Here is a 15,252-nt window from a genome sequence, read left to right as displayed (position 1 = left end):
ATGATTCACCAAATATTTTGCATTTCTTAAGACTAAAACCAAAACAGGCAAGGAAGAATGTACTTTGTATTAATTGAGACTATTATGCTTAACTTCACAATGACCCAAATACTCCAGGTTTGAGTTACAGCAAAGGTGTGTGAAAGGATCCTGTATATTATTCTTGGACCTGTGGAATACGATGTTCCACATATGAAAAAGCAGTAACTGAAAAGCTCATAGTAATTTATGTTATTGTTGAAGTCGGGGCTTAACAACAGTTTGGCCTTGACACTTTTTAGAACAAAATTTTGTATGAAACCAAGTAGAAAGGGATTCTGATCACGACTGGGACCTTTGCTGTGTTGATCATGCATGACTTTTTGTAAGTCATTCAAAGTGAGGAAAGAAAAGTATAAAGGGAAACACGTGATTTCTCTTTTTGTTCACTTGACTTTTACTTTACATGTATCCCAGCAGAAACAAATAATGTAGTAGAAAGAGTAACTACAGTTCTTCAAGTACTGTCTTAACTCTGGAATTCTGGACGTCTACCAGACTTCCAGACAAGACAAAGGCCAGACCTACTTATTTGTCCTTTGCCGTTTACTTGAGAGATGTTATTTCTCATGAGACACCTCTCGCTGTTGCTACCCATCTGTGAACATTCTGGAGGTTGTAATTTGCACTGTAACCCGTAGGCAGAAGTTTACTTTCAGATCCGCTTATAGAGCTGCCCTGTTAGGACTCGAAATTGCTCTCCTGAGTCCTGTCAATGCGACGCCTCCTTCAGCTAACATGGGAGAAGGCATAGAGAAACCTACTATATTGTGTTTGAGCTCTGCAATTAAGAGATGTTGAATGTACACCATTTACTAATGACTCTAGTAACAGTGCTAGAGGGACCATTTTAATTCATTCTGCTGCTCAGAACTTGCTGTAAAGTGTCTTTGCCTCCCGCAGCACTGCATGGCCGAGCTGCCCTCCCCTGCTTGGCAGCTCTTGCTCACTTCTTGGCGGCACCTCAAGACTACAGCGGCAAACCCACAGCCCGTTTCGTAACTACCAGCGCGCATCTTTAACACTGAAAGGGCGGAAGCGGCTAGGGAAGAGAGAGACAGCCCCGCCTGACCCAGACGAGCCTCTGGGCTTACATAAGCTCCCCGAGGACAAAGATGGGGAGATGGGATCCGCGGTCCCACTGTTTCACCGCCCACCCGCTGGGCGCTGAGGGGAGCCGTGCTACCACCGCCACCGCGCATGTGCAGCCCCCGCGCACGCCACGGGAGCGCGCAGGGCGCTATACATAACAGGTCAGCGGCCGCGCGCCCGCAGGATCCGCGCGTGCGCGTTCTGTCAGGACGCGGCGCCTCTGGGAGCCTCCTCGAAGCCCCGTGCTCATCCGGGCCCCTCCGACACGGGCCAGGGGAGGGGAGGGGGCTACGTCTCCGCCCCCAGCGCCGCGTACCCGCCGCCTTGCACCGCCCCGGCGGGTGGGATTCTTGCCAATATCGCGGTCTGCCCCAGCCGCCCTCTGCCCCGCCGCGGGAGCGGGAGCGGATCCGGTTGGGCCCCTCGGCTCCACCGTGCCCGCACCTGCCATCCCTTCCGTCCCCAACGCCGGTAGTAAACACACTTCAGAAACGTGAGGGCCGGCGGTCACGTGGGGGTGAGCCTGGCCAATCGGCGAGGCGGGGCGGGGCGCGCGGCGGAGCCCTGGTGCCCGGCGCAGAGTCACAGGGCTAGAGGCGAGGCGGTGGCCGCTGCTTGGTAGGAGCGCTTGTAGGTGCACTTACGGCTTCTTCCCGCAGGCAGGGCTGGAGGGGGGGGGCTCGGAGCCGCCACCGGATCTCGCTCTCCGTCTCCACTCTCCCCGGCGCGGGGGCTCCGCGGGGGTGATGCGTCCCCGCTGGGCGGCCGCCCCTGCTGTCTCCGCTGGGTCCTAGAGCTGCCTGAGGTGAGGGCCCGCGGGCCACCCGCCGTTGCTCGCCCGGGCGCCGAGCGGCGGCGCCGCGCCATGAGCGGCCCCGCGGGCGGCGGCGGTGGTGGTGGTTCCCGCTGAGCGCCCGCGGCCCCGGCCCCGGCCCGGTCCGGCGGCGGCATGGGTGTGAACGCCGTGCACTGGTTCCGCAAGGGGCTGCGGCTCCACGACAACCCGGCGCTGCGGGAGTGCATCCACGGCGCCGATACGGTCCGCTGTGTCTACATTCTGGACCCCTGGTTCGCCGGCTCCTCCAACGTGGGCATCAACAGGTGGCGGTGAGTGTGGGGCGCCGGGAACGGGGGGGTTCGATCCCCGCGTTACGTGTGCGGTCACGCCGCCTCCTCACCATCCACCCCGCCGACCGGCTGGGCCGCCGCCAGCGCCGGCTTCCCTCGCCCGCTTGCCAGCCCTCCCCACCGCTCCGGGGCCGTGCTGCACACCCAGCCCCTGCGCCGGCTCGGGGGAAGAAAGGGGAAGAAGTTGGGAAGCCGTGGTATCTGGGGAGGGGGCGATTGTTCCTGTTCCCCAGGGCGGCGAGTCGGTGCCCGAGCGCACCCCCGGAGCCGCCCGAGCTGGAGCTGAGAGCGGGGCTGCTGCGCGGTGCAAGCTCTGGGGGAGCAGCCCAAGGGGTGGCTTCTTTCCTTCATCTCAGGACCTCAAGGCAGGCAGAAACCCCCTTCTATTCCAGGGTGATTCCATTTCTGGAAAAACCGGGAAGCTGCTAGGTTAGTTGGGCAGGAATTTCTCAGCATAGCTTTCCTATAGGGAAGGGTATGTAGTGTCCCTTTCTGAACGTGCACATCTATTTCTTACACCTTCAAGCCGATGTGGTCTCACCTAGTACAAGAATGAACTTTACTGTGGAGTCGTGACTTGACACTTTCCATGATGAATGTGTGCTAGAGGTTAATGGGACTTGCCTTGTGTGATAAGACATCACTAGGAATCTGAAAGTTCTACCTTTTAAAAGGATAATCCAGTAGAGTTCTTGTGTCATTTATCCATCCAGTGTCAGGAACTTGAAATGCTCGTGATCTTAGTCTGCCCAGACTGTGATGCTAAGAGCTGCCTAATAATGGATCAAGCACAATGAAAGTTGGCTTAACACCGTGTCATAGAAGATTGACTGTTGAGATACTTTGGGTTTCAGTTCAGTTTGCTTCTCTTTAAGGATTGTTTCTTTCAGATTCAATAATTCCTATCCCAGGTCATTAAACACTTTACCAGCCAGGTAACTTACCTTTGGAGGCTAGTTAGTTTGGTTTTCTTATGCTTCTGTTTCTGGTTTTCAGAAGATAGAAATATGTTAAACATGCTTTCGGTGAACTTTAACTTGATGGCCATTCCATTTTTCACTGACAAAAATAATGTTCAAACCATTTAAAAATAATAACTGCTAGACACCTTATTTGAGGTTTATAATGGTACGTTTATAGACGCTTTTAAAATTCTTTCATTTGTTTTGAAGGGGCATAAGTTTTCTTTTTAATAACAAATTCTGATTTTATAAAGAAAACTCAGATTTCAGTTTTATGGGTGAAGCATGAACAACTACTTAAGTCTTAAAAGAATGTGGGCAATTGGCACAAGTCTTAAGTGTTAAGGAAATCACATGTCTCAAGAATACTTCATAGGCTTCTAGTGTGTTTTGCAATTGAAATGCTAAGCCATTTTTGGTTATATTCTCTGAGCTTGTGAATGATAGACAAATGTGAACTTTGATTCTAGCAAAGGGAGGTTCATGTCTTCAGTGATACTGTTTTTGTTCTTCAATGACTGTATAATACTAGCAGATACAGTCATTGAGTACGTTTGTGTGTGATTTATAGAATCAGAGAGTGGTTTGGGTTGGAAGGGACCTTAACGATCATTTAGATCCATCCCCCCTGTGGCGGGAAGGGACACCTTGCACAAGACCAGGTTGCTCAAAACCCTATCCAACCTGGCCTTGAACACCGTCAGGGATGGGGCAGCCACAGCTTCTCTGGGCAATCTGTGCTAGTGTGTCACCACCCTCACAGGGGAAGATTTCGTCATAATATCTGAATCTCCCCTCTTTCAGTTTAAAGCCATTCCCCATTGTCATATCGCTATTTGCTCTTATAAGAAGTTCCCCTCCAGCTTTCTTGTAGGCCCTGTCCAAAGCACTTCAGTCTCCTGGGACTCAAACCTCAAGGTACATTCTGCCAATTAAGTAGGAAATCTTTCTGCCTGCATAGCTTGGTTTTGTGAGATCTTCAGTCTTTTTTCAAGTTTGAAAGTATGATGACTTTATACAATAACTGGCTGCTAAAGCTGTGTGCTTATTAGAGTGATCTCAATAAATTTTTATTTGAGTGAACAGTTACTAGTTTGGAATGAATCCATTTTAGGTTCCACTGGTTTTAATGAGCTACTTTGAGCCAGTGGAACATACATTCAGGGTATGCATACACAAGATTTAAGAGTGCAGTGTTTTGATTTGCCAGTCTCGGTTGGTGCTTGTAATTAATAATCAAGCATTTTGTCTCCTTGGTCAATTGGTGACCATAAGCAAGATCCTTGCTTACATGTCTGTGGAGTGGGGTGTTGAATTAGTCAGAAACATTTTATTTGAGATTAGGAGCAGAAGCCTTTCAGCATTTGGAACATGAATCAAATGTAATCTGGTGTGAGTATACAGTGGTCCTTTCTTAGTTTAAGTTAACAGCAAGAGTTTATGTTCTGGTGAGTTTGTGGTCCCAGTGCCCTGGGCAAAACTCTTGTCTGTTAGAGTTCGAAGTATGACTAACACAATGGATATGAGGAAAAATAGTTCAAGGATACAAGAGATCAGGAGGTTTGCTTTCTTGTTAGACGTAATACTGTCTGTCTGCAGAGTTGCCAGGTAGACTTCATTTTAAAAAACGTGTTAAATCTGCAGCCTTTAATACATAGCTGCTTTCTGATTAACTTTGCTCTTTAAGCAGTCATGTAACACTCATGAACTAAGATTTTTGTGTAATTGTGGTATTGAGCAAGTCTAATTACTAAGCAGTCACATGGTCTTACTGACCTCCTTTCTCCTGGCATTCAGCCTACCTGTTCTAAATTCATGAATGCTACATAACAAATGCCAGGGCCTTCCTCAGCTCACTTCATCTTTTCTGGTTTTCTTCTGTTTCTTCCTCTTGTTCCTTCTTTCAAGCTGTCAGATCAAGAAGCGCTTCCATTGAGACATGCTTTTTCTATAGAATGAGTTTTCCAGGGTCATTGGCAGATCAAGGCTTGTGAGAGGGGGGTTATTCAGTGCAGTAAAAGGTGATGAAGAAATGGTGGAGGGAGTTGCTAAATGGAGAAGACTGCTTTTATGCATCTCTTGTCAATTGTCCTCAAACTTTTGGCACCAGAGTTCTCATGCATCTAATTATGTCAACAGAGTAGACAAAGAATGTAACTTATGTACTCCAGCAAGTAACCATTACCTACTTGTGAAAAAATGTGTTTGTATATGCTCACAAACTTTTCCATATTAAGGAGAATGCGATCTCAAGTTTAGCAGTATCACTTTGGGAAGGTTTCATTTAGCCCTGGCTTTAGTACAGAGTGGCAGTTGATCTCAATACCTAAAAAGAGAAATGCAAACATTGTTAGCTGCTGCAGAAGGATTTACTTTAGGTAATAATTTACTTCTTTAGTTTGCCTTTTTGAGTGTACATGTATGTGTTTGATATGCTAGTAAAGACTGTCATGCAGCAATTGATTTTAAAAGGATGGATAGTCTAATCTTGCCAATCCCTGTATTACTTTTTAATCATTCCTGAAGAGAACGACTTTCACTTTTAAAATAAGAATAATAAAATTTGTGTACCTGTTAGACTTTGTGAGTATATATATATGCTCAGCATCCTGCAAAGTGAGCTGCTGTTACGGCAAATGGTTGTGTTGATTTGGGAGAAAGAAAAGATAGGTTGTTTTATTTTTATTTTTTTTTTTTACACTTAGATCTCAAGGTGTAATAAACATTAATAACCTGAGGGAAAAAATTCATTTCCTTTCCAGGGCAGTCGGTATAATTAATGGAAATGGGAACTTGTTTAGAAGAAATTAATACTTAGACATCTTTCTGTAACATCTGTAAAATCTTGCTATTCTGTACACTGGGTTTTGAAAATACAGCTTCAGGATATGTAAGTAATGATTTGTCTTTTAAGGAGCTGTTTGTTGGATGTGGGATTGGTGAAGAAAGGTTGTCAGTAGAATTATTTCATGAGTGCAGTTTTAAATGCTATTATATTTGTCGTTCAGACAGGCAAAATTTGTGTGTTGTACTTTGTGTTATTCTTCTGTGTAAAGAGGAATGTACAAAATAATTGACTTCCCAGCTAAAAATATCCCTTTGTTTTCATGGTGTAGCACATAAGCTGAAAATCTGTTTGATTTATGAAGCATTTAACATCAAACTGATTATCTAAAATATGAATAGAGGTGAATAGAGGTAATACTCTTGGCTTTTCATATACAAAGACAATACATCAGGTTTGGGAGAAACATTCGTTTTGTAGGTATTCTGTAGATTCTTTGGGGTTTCTTTTACAGGGTGGGTAGCCTGTGCTCAGCTCTGCTGCTATAGCTAGGGTGTAGCAGGTCTACAAGGGAACTTCAGTATTCCGATGCTGTGTCCTAGGCACACTTGGGTGGTGCACTGACCCTGGCTGAATGCCAGGTGCCAACCAAAGCCACTCTAACACTCCCTCACCTGGATGGGGAGAGAAAATAGAATGAAAGCCTTGTGGGTTGAGGTAAGGACAGGGAGAACAGAGATCACTCAGCCAGCACAAGCAAAACAGACATGACTTGGAAAAAAAAAAATAATTAATTTATTACCAATCAAATCAGAGTAGGATAATGAGAATAAAATGAATCTTAAAACACCTTCACCCCACCCCTCCCTTCTTCCCAGCCTCAGCTTCACTCCTGATTTTCTCTACCTCCTTCCCCCCAGCAGCACAGGGGAATGGGGATTGCAGTCAATTCATACATGTTGTCTGTGCTGTTCCTTCCTCCTCATCAGGAGGACTCTTCACACTCTTCCTCTGCTCCAGCATGAGGTCCCTCCCGTCTAGAGTCCTCCATGAACTTCTCCAACATGAGTCCTTGCCATGGGCTACAGTTCTTCATGAACTGCTCCAGTGTAGATCCCTTCCATGGGGTGCATCCTTCAGGAACAGACTACTCCAGCATGGGTCTCCCATGGGGTCACAAGTCCTGCAGCAAACCTGCTCAAATGCGGGCTTCTCTCTCCCCAGGGCCACCTTGATGTCAAACACTTGCCACACAAATCCAATACAAACCCATCATAACTTTTAATGAGCGGCTTCAACTCTAGTGCAGTGTTCAACCTAGAGCACTTTTGTCTAACCAGCCCAGTAAATTGAGGGTGATTAATGTGTAAATTTTCAAATCTATTATTGATGAGCGATAACTTGTTTTCAAAAGCCATGTGTTCAGATGGGAGTTCTGTGGTACCAGTGGCTGGATTGCAGAAACCCTCCAGTGCCACATACCTGCCCACCTGTCCTCTTGCACAGAAAGTCCTGTTTACACCAAAAGTGCCCACACAGATTAGCAGTTCCCTCTCTAATTCAGCATGGTACATGATGTAGTCCTATGATTTACAAAATACGTCACTGAACCACACTGACGTATGTCTTCATGGTTTTAATCCTGTGGTGTTGATGACAGGGGCTGGTTCCACCCTTCTGTGATAACACACAGCCCTGTGGTAAACCAGGTGAGCTCATCAACCTGTCCAAAAGAGATTAGTTCCCATTGTGTTGGGATCAGCTGTGTGGTAGATTGTGCCAGCAAAAAGGTCGCAGTAGTAATAGCAAAGAGGTGAGAGTGGGGAAGGCAGGTACTATTTCTTTCTGTAGCAGTATGAAGTTGAGTCAAATAAAAATGGCCATATAGCTGTGGCCTGTGTTGCCTGTGTGTGTAGTAACTACTGGGTGTTTTTTGGAAGGTGATTATTGGTTTATTCCATGGTTTGCATTTAATGACACCTTTTGAAGTTATATTGCTAAAAGTAAGTATTGGCCTTTTTACTATGTGAGCAGGAAGGCCTGATTTATTTTTTTGCAGACTCTCAGAATGTTAGAAATAGCCTTGCCAATTGAGAAATCATACTATGCTTGTTTGCTTATTTTGGTGAACGATTTTGTATCACCAGATTCTGTAATGTAGCTATTATGAAACTGGACAAGAAGTTTGCACTGGTTGGTCTGGAGAGAGCAGGCAGTACTACAAATTCAGCTTTATACAGTGTTCATGTTTTTTTCCAAGTAGCAGTTGTTATAGGCCAGAAAAATTCCAGTGATCATTTATGCAATTTGCTTTCTGACTGCAAGATTGATTTTGAAGGAGTTATAATTCCTCAGAATAAGATTTTCTTTAGGTTTTTGGAGACCTGTTTTTACATCACTGGCTTCCAGGTTTGAGGATATCAAGAAAAGATCTGGGTACAGTGCTCTTGATGCGCAAATACAGTGTGTGTACTTTGAATATCAAAGAACAAATGCGGTCTTGAAGCAACTCTGCAGGATTATTTCAGTCTTCCTTCTCTTGGGCCCAGAAATCTAGTTTTTTATTTTACCTAAGCATCAATAAATCCATGCTTTATTTGAGCTGGGGAAGGTAATCTGTCTGCAACTTGCTGTGTTACCTCCTCTGGTCGTAAAAAAAAAAGGGTGATAACTCCCAAGAAACACCATCTATGGTGAACATCGAAACAACTTTTTTGGTTTTAGGCAGTCAAGAATACAGGTTTTTCCCCAGCAATCAGTATGTGGCGGTGTCAATGAATTCTGCATCGTTCTTCAAAGCAAGTTATTTTTATATGTTATCATAGAATGGTTAGGGTTGGAAAGGACCTTAAAGATCATCTAGTTCCAGCCCCTTCCACTATATCAGGTTGCTCACAGCCCTGTCCATCCTGGCCTTGAAAACTGCCAGGGATGGGGCAGCCACAGCTTCTCTGGGCAACCTCTGCCGCTGCCTCCCCACCTTCACAGGGAAGGACTTCTAAGAGCTAATCTAAGTCTCCCTGTTCCCCCTTGTCCTGTCACTATATGCCCATGTAAAAAGAACCTCTCCAGATTTCTTGTAGGCCCCCTTTAGGTACTAGAGGGCTCACTCTAAGGTCTCCCCTGAGCCTTCTCTTCTCCAGTCTGAGCAAGATGAACTCTCTCATCCCATCTTCACAGGAGAGGTCCTCTGGTGCTCCAGCCATCTGATCATCATCTTTTGTCCATTTTTGTACAATAAGGTATTTTATGAAAATGTCTTCATTCCTACTAATGGGAGCTAATTTAAAAACAAATTTCATTATGCAAATATTGCAGAAAAGTCTGCTTATCATTGTACCACCTGAACTTTATGGTTTCTGGCAATTTATCTAGAGCATGGAAGCCTTTCTTTTCAAGGAGGGTGATTCTTTTCCATAGTCTCTCAAAGCCTGGCAGGTTTTCAGGTTAATTGTATAACCCGTGGTAGGAGAAAGGTCAGGCTGCCAGCAGAGTCAGCCATTTTTTTCAGTGTGGAAGTTACACTGAAGTCTGTGATGTTTTAATTGGTATATTGCAAGAAACTCTTTGCTATAGGGAATTCTGTGACCTTTCCTTAGTGACCTAAAAAGGCAGAAGTCAGCTTGAGCATGAGTCGGTTGTGTAAGTACTGTGGGAGTACACAGCTTTCTGTTTTATAGGATTAGCAATTTACATATCACATTTTAACAGGTTTAATAACCATGCCTTGAGTAACCTCTAGGAAAGGGCTGGATTTCATTACTGAGGCAGGAAATTCATGGTATTTTTGTGCAATACATTTTCCTTTACTCCTTCAGAACCATAAATGTGGAGCACGGTTAGTTTGTATGCTTCTGTATACTTCTGGCTTTCAAGTTCTTTGCAATCTGGGTCAACAGGTGAACTATAATTGCAATGTTATTCTAACCCCAAAACCTCCATATATTTTTCAGGTCACCATTAAGCATTTGCTTTCACTGCTTTGGAGTTCTGTGTGCATGAAGTTTCTTTATGCAGGAATAATACTTTAGTGGCGGTGAAGGCTAGGTTGGAAGGAACTGGGGAAAATAGATCAATATTGTAATGTTCTGTTTCAGGTATGTAGATGGAGGCAGCTGTGTCAAAAGTCTATTTGTATATCTATACTTTTGGACCAGTTACAAATCTGAGAGCATACCAATTACCAACGGAGAGAGAGTAAAAAAAATAACGCATGAGCTTTGTTAGCATTAGTTTGGACAGTACCTCAGCTGCAGTGAATAGAGCTTCCTAAAATACACATTATTTTTTTTCTTGAGTTCTGTACTGTGTGATTTTTTGTTTGTTTGTTTTGGTTTTGTTTTGGGGTTTTGTTTTTGGTTTTTTTCCTTTTTTTTTTTTCAGTTGCAGTATTATTTGAAAGGTCTGGAAGTCTCTATTGGCAAACCTGGGTAGGAAATAAGAATTTGATAATTCTTGCTCATGATCTCTTTGAAAAGTGCTAATACAAGAAGCTTCTTGAAATACGATGGAACCTTTTCTGGTTATCAGAGAGGGAAGGGATTTCTTGCAGCTGAATGTTGGTCAAGATGTATCCTGCAGGTCTGATATCTGGGTTAACAGGCATGTGATGACATGTGCTCCTGAGCTTTTGTGTAATTCATTGCTTCCTCCTGCAACTAAGCTAGATAAACTTTCTGGGCCTGATTTTGAAACTTACTTTATCTCAGTGCTTCTTCATTTGTAGGAAACCATTTCCTTTCCTGTTTAGTCATATGTGTTCCTTTTTTAACATCTGTTAGTATGTCTGTGACTCTTCCACTGTCGTGGAAAGGAAGGGGTGCATATTTCTTGCATAGTAAGTTTGATCCCTTTTGGAACACAAACTCTTACCCTTTCAAAATGAAAACTAGAAACACTGGGAAAAATTTGTTTGAGCTCAAATTGCGTAAGTTGTGAAGTATGGGTATATCTTGTTACTCATTCTTCACTGAGAGATGAAATATCTACAGTATAAGTTACTTAGGAACAATTCCTGTAAGGAAAACTTTTCTTTTTTTTTTTCTATCTGTTATCTGTCCAAAGCATGGAATCCATGACCTAGGAAATGCTTTACTTTTTATAGAAAGGAACACGTGTAGTTTACTGCTTGCATTTTCTTTTATTCCCCTTTTCGTAATGCCAATGTCAGTTCTACTTATCTTGTAGGTGAAGGGCAAATTGTGCTGCAGTTGAGAGAGGGCAAAATAATGCTCAATAGGACAGAAATAGGATGGCAGCTTTCATCAGAAACATGACTAAATAGGTAACTCGTTCATGTAGGTTGCCTGTTACTTGATGCCTTGTGCATAACTCTTAAAGCATGATCACGATCTGCATGGTTGCAATTTTGCCATGCACTAAATATACGGAACACCATGGCAAGCTTGATCTCAATTTTGCAATCTGTTCAGTTCTGAAGTACTGGAGAAGCATACAGAGAATTGTGAAATTCCATTTTACAGAGCAGTGGGTACTAAAAGTAGTTAATTATTTGATTCCCAATACATGGGAATTTTTTCTTTCCTATGTTCTCTTGTGAGTTTCCCCAGAATTGAAAATTTTCTAAATACTGTGGCATCAAGTGATTTTTTTTTTCCTTAATTTTTTTTTGCCTGTTCTTCATATTTCACATTCCTGAGAGTAGGCAAATTCACTTTTTTTCTAGGAGCTTCAAGTAGAAAACAGAACAATACAGTTTTTAGAAGAGATTGCTTACTATTGTTTCCCTTATTCCCCTCTTATGGGAAAGACATGACTCTACATCTGAGAAACTGGTATTTTCATTTAAAATAAAATAGTCTACAGAGCAGGTTTTGCCATCAAGGTTTCAGAAGGGTCTTTGACTGGGGAGGAGGTTACATTTTGGTTTTGTTCTTTGTTTTTGTAAGTCTTGCTGTTACTGAACTCAAGAAGTTGAAACTATCCAGGTCTTAATGATGGTGAGCGAACAAATGATGTCATTTGAATTGGTTTATTTGGATTGTTTAGGGATGATTACTGTGACTTTAGTTATTTCTCAAATGACAGGCTTAGTAATATTGAATTTGCTGTGTTTTATCTGTGTTTCTTTTTAGGTAGTGTAGCTGCTGTTTACGCTATCATGCCAAATATCCCAAATCCTTTGAATGCTTCTTTAAATGACTTGTCACTAGTGACTTTTTCACTTCTTCTCCAGCCTGCTGTTTAACTGGTATGACCTGGAAACATCTTCTAATGTGTAGTTTTGTCATTTTAGGCAGAGGATAATGTTGTAAATTGCTGTGATATTGACTTTTCAGCTTCAGTTGAGGTGTATTTTCCCCTTTTATTACAAGGCTTTCAAAATTTCAGAAGATACATATAGAGATCATATAAAGATAATACAGTGATGGTGGTCTTCACTGAGCAGGGTTTTTTCATTTTACTGAAATTTCCTCTCTGTAAGGTAGTTGCCACTAAACTTGCTGGTGAGAACTACTTTGAGCAGTAGTGTTTTTATTCTAAACCATGAAGAATACTCATGGGTTTGTGGGAGATAATATAGATCTTCCTATTTTTACATTTTAGATTTTGGCTTTCTTCATTCTTTCAAATATAGGTCCACCAACCTCTCTTTTTCAGTGCCAACTCTGAAACGCTGTGTTTGCTGAAGGAAAGTTCTTCAATGCTGTGTTACTGAAAGTTTTACTCCAGTTCTTTACTACTTCCACATGACAGAGCACAGCGTAACTTACATTTCTGGCACTGGAGGTCATGCTTTGAACTGAAAAGTGTTACTTTTGTGAGCAGATGTTGCTTTTGCAGCAGCAGCCTTAATTTTTTTCACAATTCTGATTTTTCTTCTACTAGTCCATCTTTATTCCAGAATCTGCCCTCTGCATTTGCTGCTCTGTGGCTTGTCAAGTGCAATGGTAAAATACAAATAAATTTTACTTTGTTGGGGTTTTTTAATTATTTTTTTCCTGTTCTATTTGAAGAGTATGAGATTTGCAGGAGTAATTGTTTCATTATATATGGCTTGTGCCCAGGTGAAAGCATGGAGGAAACTTCGGAACTTTTTTTAATTGCACTGTCATATTGTCATTGATTCCAATATTTTTTCCTGCTGAACTTAAAAGTTTTAGGTAAACTAAGCTCTGGAGAGCTTTGCTGTTTGTGTTTTGTTTTTCTGCTTCCATAGTATGAGTTATATCTGTGAGAATCTATTAACTGAAGTTTTAAGATGTAATATACAGTAATGCCTTTTGTTGGAATGAGTTGTCTTCTGCTTGGAATTGTTAGTGTCTTGTGCTTGCCTCTCAAATTTTACCTTGAATGCAAGCTTTTGAACTTGGGGTTTGCATAAAAGGATCAAAAAATACCTATGCACAAGTCAGCATGATTGGTGTTTGAAGCCTTGTAGGATTATTTCTACAGAGATAATATTTTTCTTCATGAAGTTAAGATATAGCTCAATGAAAAGTCACACTAGTGATCTTTGTTACACTGTTAATGGTCATTAACAGCAGCAGTAAACAGGAAACTAAGTAATTCTCAATGTTACTTCCTGGGTTAGTGTGGTACCTTTGTATGTCCCCACTCCACAGTTCATGCAGTGTGACAGGGTTTAAAAACATGCTGATTTTACCTGTCATTCATGAGGGTTTTATGCAGATGTAATGTTTATTTTATATCTGTAGTAAAGGATTATATCCATTAGCTTGTGCTTGGATGGTAGTACTGGAGCCTGCTTGTGCTGACACTGCTGACACTGGCAAGGAACACATTCTTCGTGAGCTGCTGTTTGTTTTGACACCTTCCACTTCTATTTTTTTATTTTTTTTATTTTTTTACCAGCTCCTTCAGGTTTGAACATTGCCTTGGTACTTTTTGAACTCTGAGCACGTATTGAGTTTCACTTAACCTTTAGCAGCCAATGCTTCTAAATAAGACACAGAGGAGTAGAACCGACCATGCTGCTTGTTCTTGCTTGAAGCTTCTCTTTGTCCTGGTTAGGAATAAAGTTTGTCTGTGGTATGGGAATCCTCTTGGAGCAGCTCTGAAGGGAAGGAGAAATTCGGCTGCTACCACAGCGGTTACATATAACTGGAAAAGTAGGTCATTGTGGCAGGGAGTAGTCCAAACAGCCGCCTGGTTGCTGCAGCAACGACCTACTTTAGGAAACTATTCTTGTTGATTCATATTGAAATGTTCTTCTCACAAATGGTATAAGGAAATGATCAGGTTATGAGACATTTAGCAATGCAAGCTTCAGACTTTTTGTAGACATTCTTCTCTTCTCCCCTTTCCTCCTCCCCCCTTGATGTTGGACATGTGGGGATTAAAGCAAATAGAGTTTGTTTTCCTTCAGTTTTGACTTCTAGTGAGGAACATATCTTCTTGAAGGTTTTGCATAGCAATAATACTTACTAATGGTGATTAAGTTTCCAGAGTTCAGAACCTACAGATGTCCCCCTATGATTTTTGTCTGTAGAAATAGCTTTGGAGGGTTATTGCTTGGGTTTTTTTGGTTTTTTATTGTTTTTTTTTTTTGGTGTGTGTGTGTTGGGTTTTTTTTTTAATTATTTTTTTAGGAGTATTTCTCTTCTGAAATGCAAATAGTTTATCTTGATATTCAGCTGGTCTTACTTTAACTGCCTTGTGTCCACCAAAGTTTATCCACCTTCAGGAAGGTGGACTTGGTGCCTGCCTCTGTTTGTTCATTAAATTGGTAGGGTTCCTGTCTGCATCTTCTGTGTTGCTGTTAATTCTGATCCAGGCACAAGCAAACTGGAAAAAATAAAGTGATCCTGTGTACACTGGGAATCCAGGACAATGATGATGTTTTCCAGTTGTCTATCTTTATGCTTTCAACAGTCCTAGTAATAAAAATATCTGTGACTGGTGTTCAGGAAGCGAGTTTTGGTAGTTCACTCTTGTCTTCTGAAAGGAATGGGTAGACAGGGAAAATGAGGAAAATAAGAAAAGTACAGTTCTAATTAATTATGATTAATTAAACCTTTATCTAAACCACTATCACTTCTGTGGAAGAAGATTGAATATCGCTTTTTAGTTATCAATGTTCCACTGAGCTGTACTACATAAATTTTCAAGATTAGTTACTTTACTTCAAGTGAGTTGTTTTCTGTTGGCCCTGACCTGCAGTATTGCAGTGAACTGCTACAGTTGAGGCAGAGGAAGATAACATGCTTATCTAGAGGTTATCTGTATTTTTTTTCATTTATTACGTCTTGAACTATATTTCAG

At 42.3% G+C, this 15,252-nt stretch overlaps 1 protein-coding gene across 3 annotated transcripts in view; it reads left to right on the top strand.

The window, feature by feature from the left end:
- The first annotated feature begins 1,804 nt into the window (after nucleotides 1–1,804).
- The window catches only part of CRY1 (cryptochrome circadian regulator 1), a 39,703-nt gene continuing 26,255 nt past the window's right edge, over nucleotides 1,805–15,252 (top strand). For all 3 annotated transcript variants that reach the window (XM_061371822.1, XM_061371823.1, XM_061371821.1), the window contains exon 1: nucleotides 1,805–2,238. In XM_061371822.1, the coding sequence (XP_061227806.1) occupies nucleotides 2,081–2,238 (158 nt within the window). In that variant the 5' untranslated portion in view covers nucleotides 1,805–2,080. The remainder of the gene's footprint in view (nucleotides 2,239–15,252) is intronic.

Source organism: Neopsephotus bourkii, unplaced genomic scaffold, assembly GCF_033783945.1.
Source record: "Neopsephotus bourkii isolate Nb327-2 ecotype Australia unplaced genomic scaffold, CSIRO-AGI_Nbou_v1 NB_1589, whole genome shotgun sequence".
In the NCBI taxonomy this organism is placed as follows: domain Eukaryota; kingdom Metazoa; phylum Chordata; class Aves; order Psittaciformes; family Psittacidae; genus Neopsephotus; species Neopsephotus bourkii.
The sequence above is the reverse complement of the archived record's forward strand: the minus strand, read 5'-3'. Positions and strand labels throughout refer to the sequence as shown.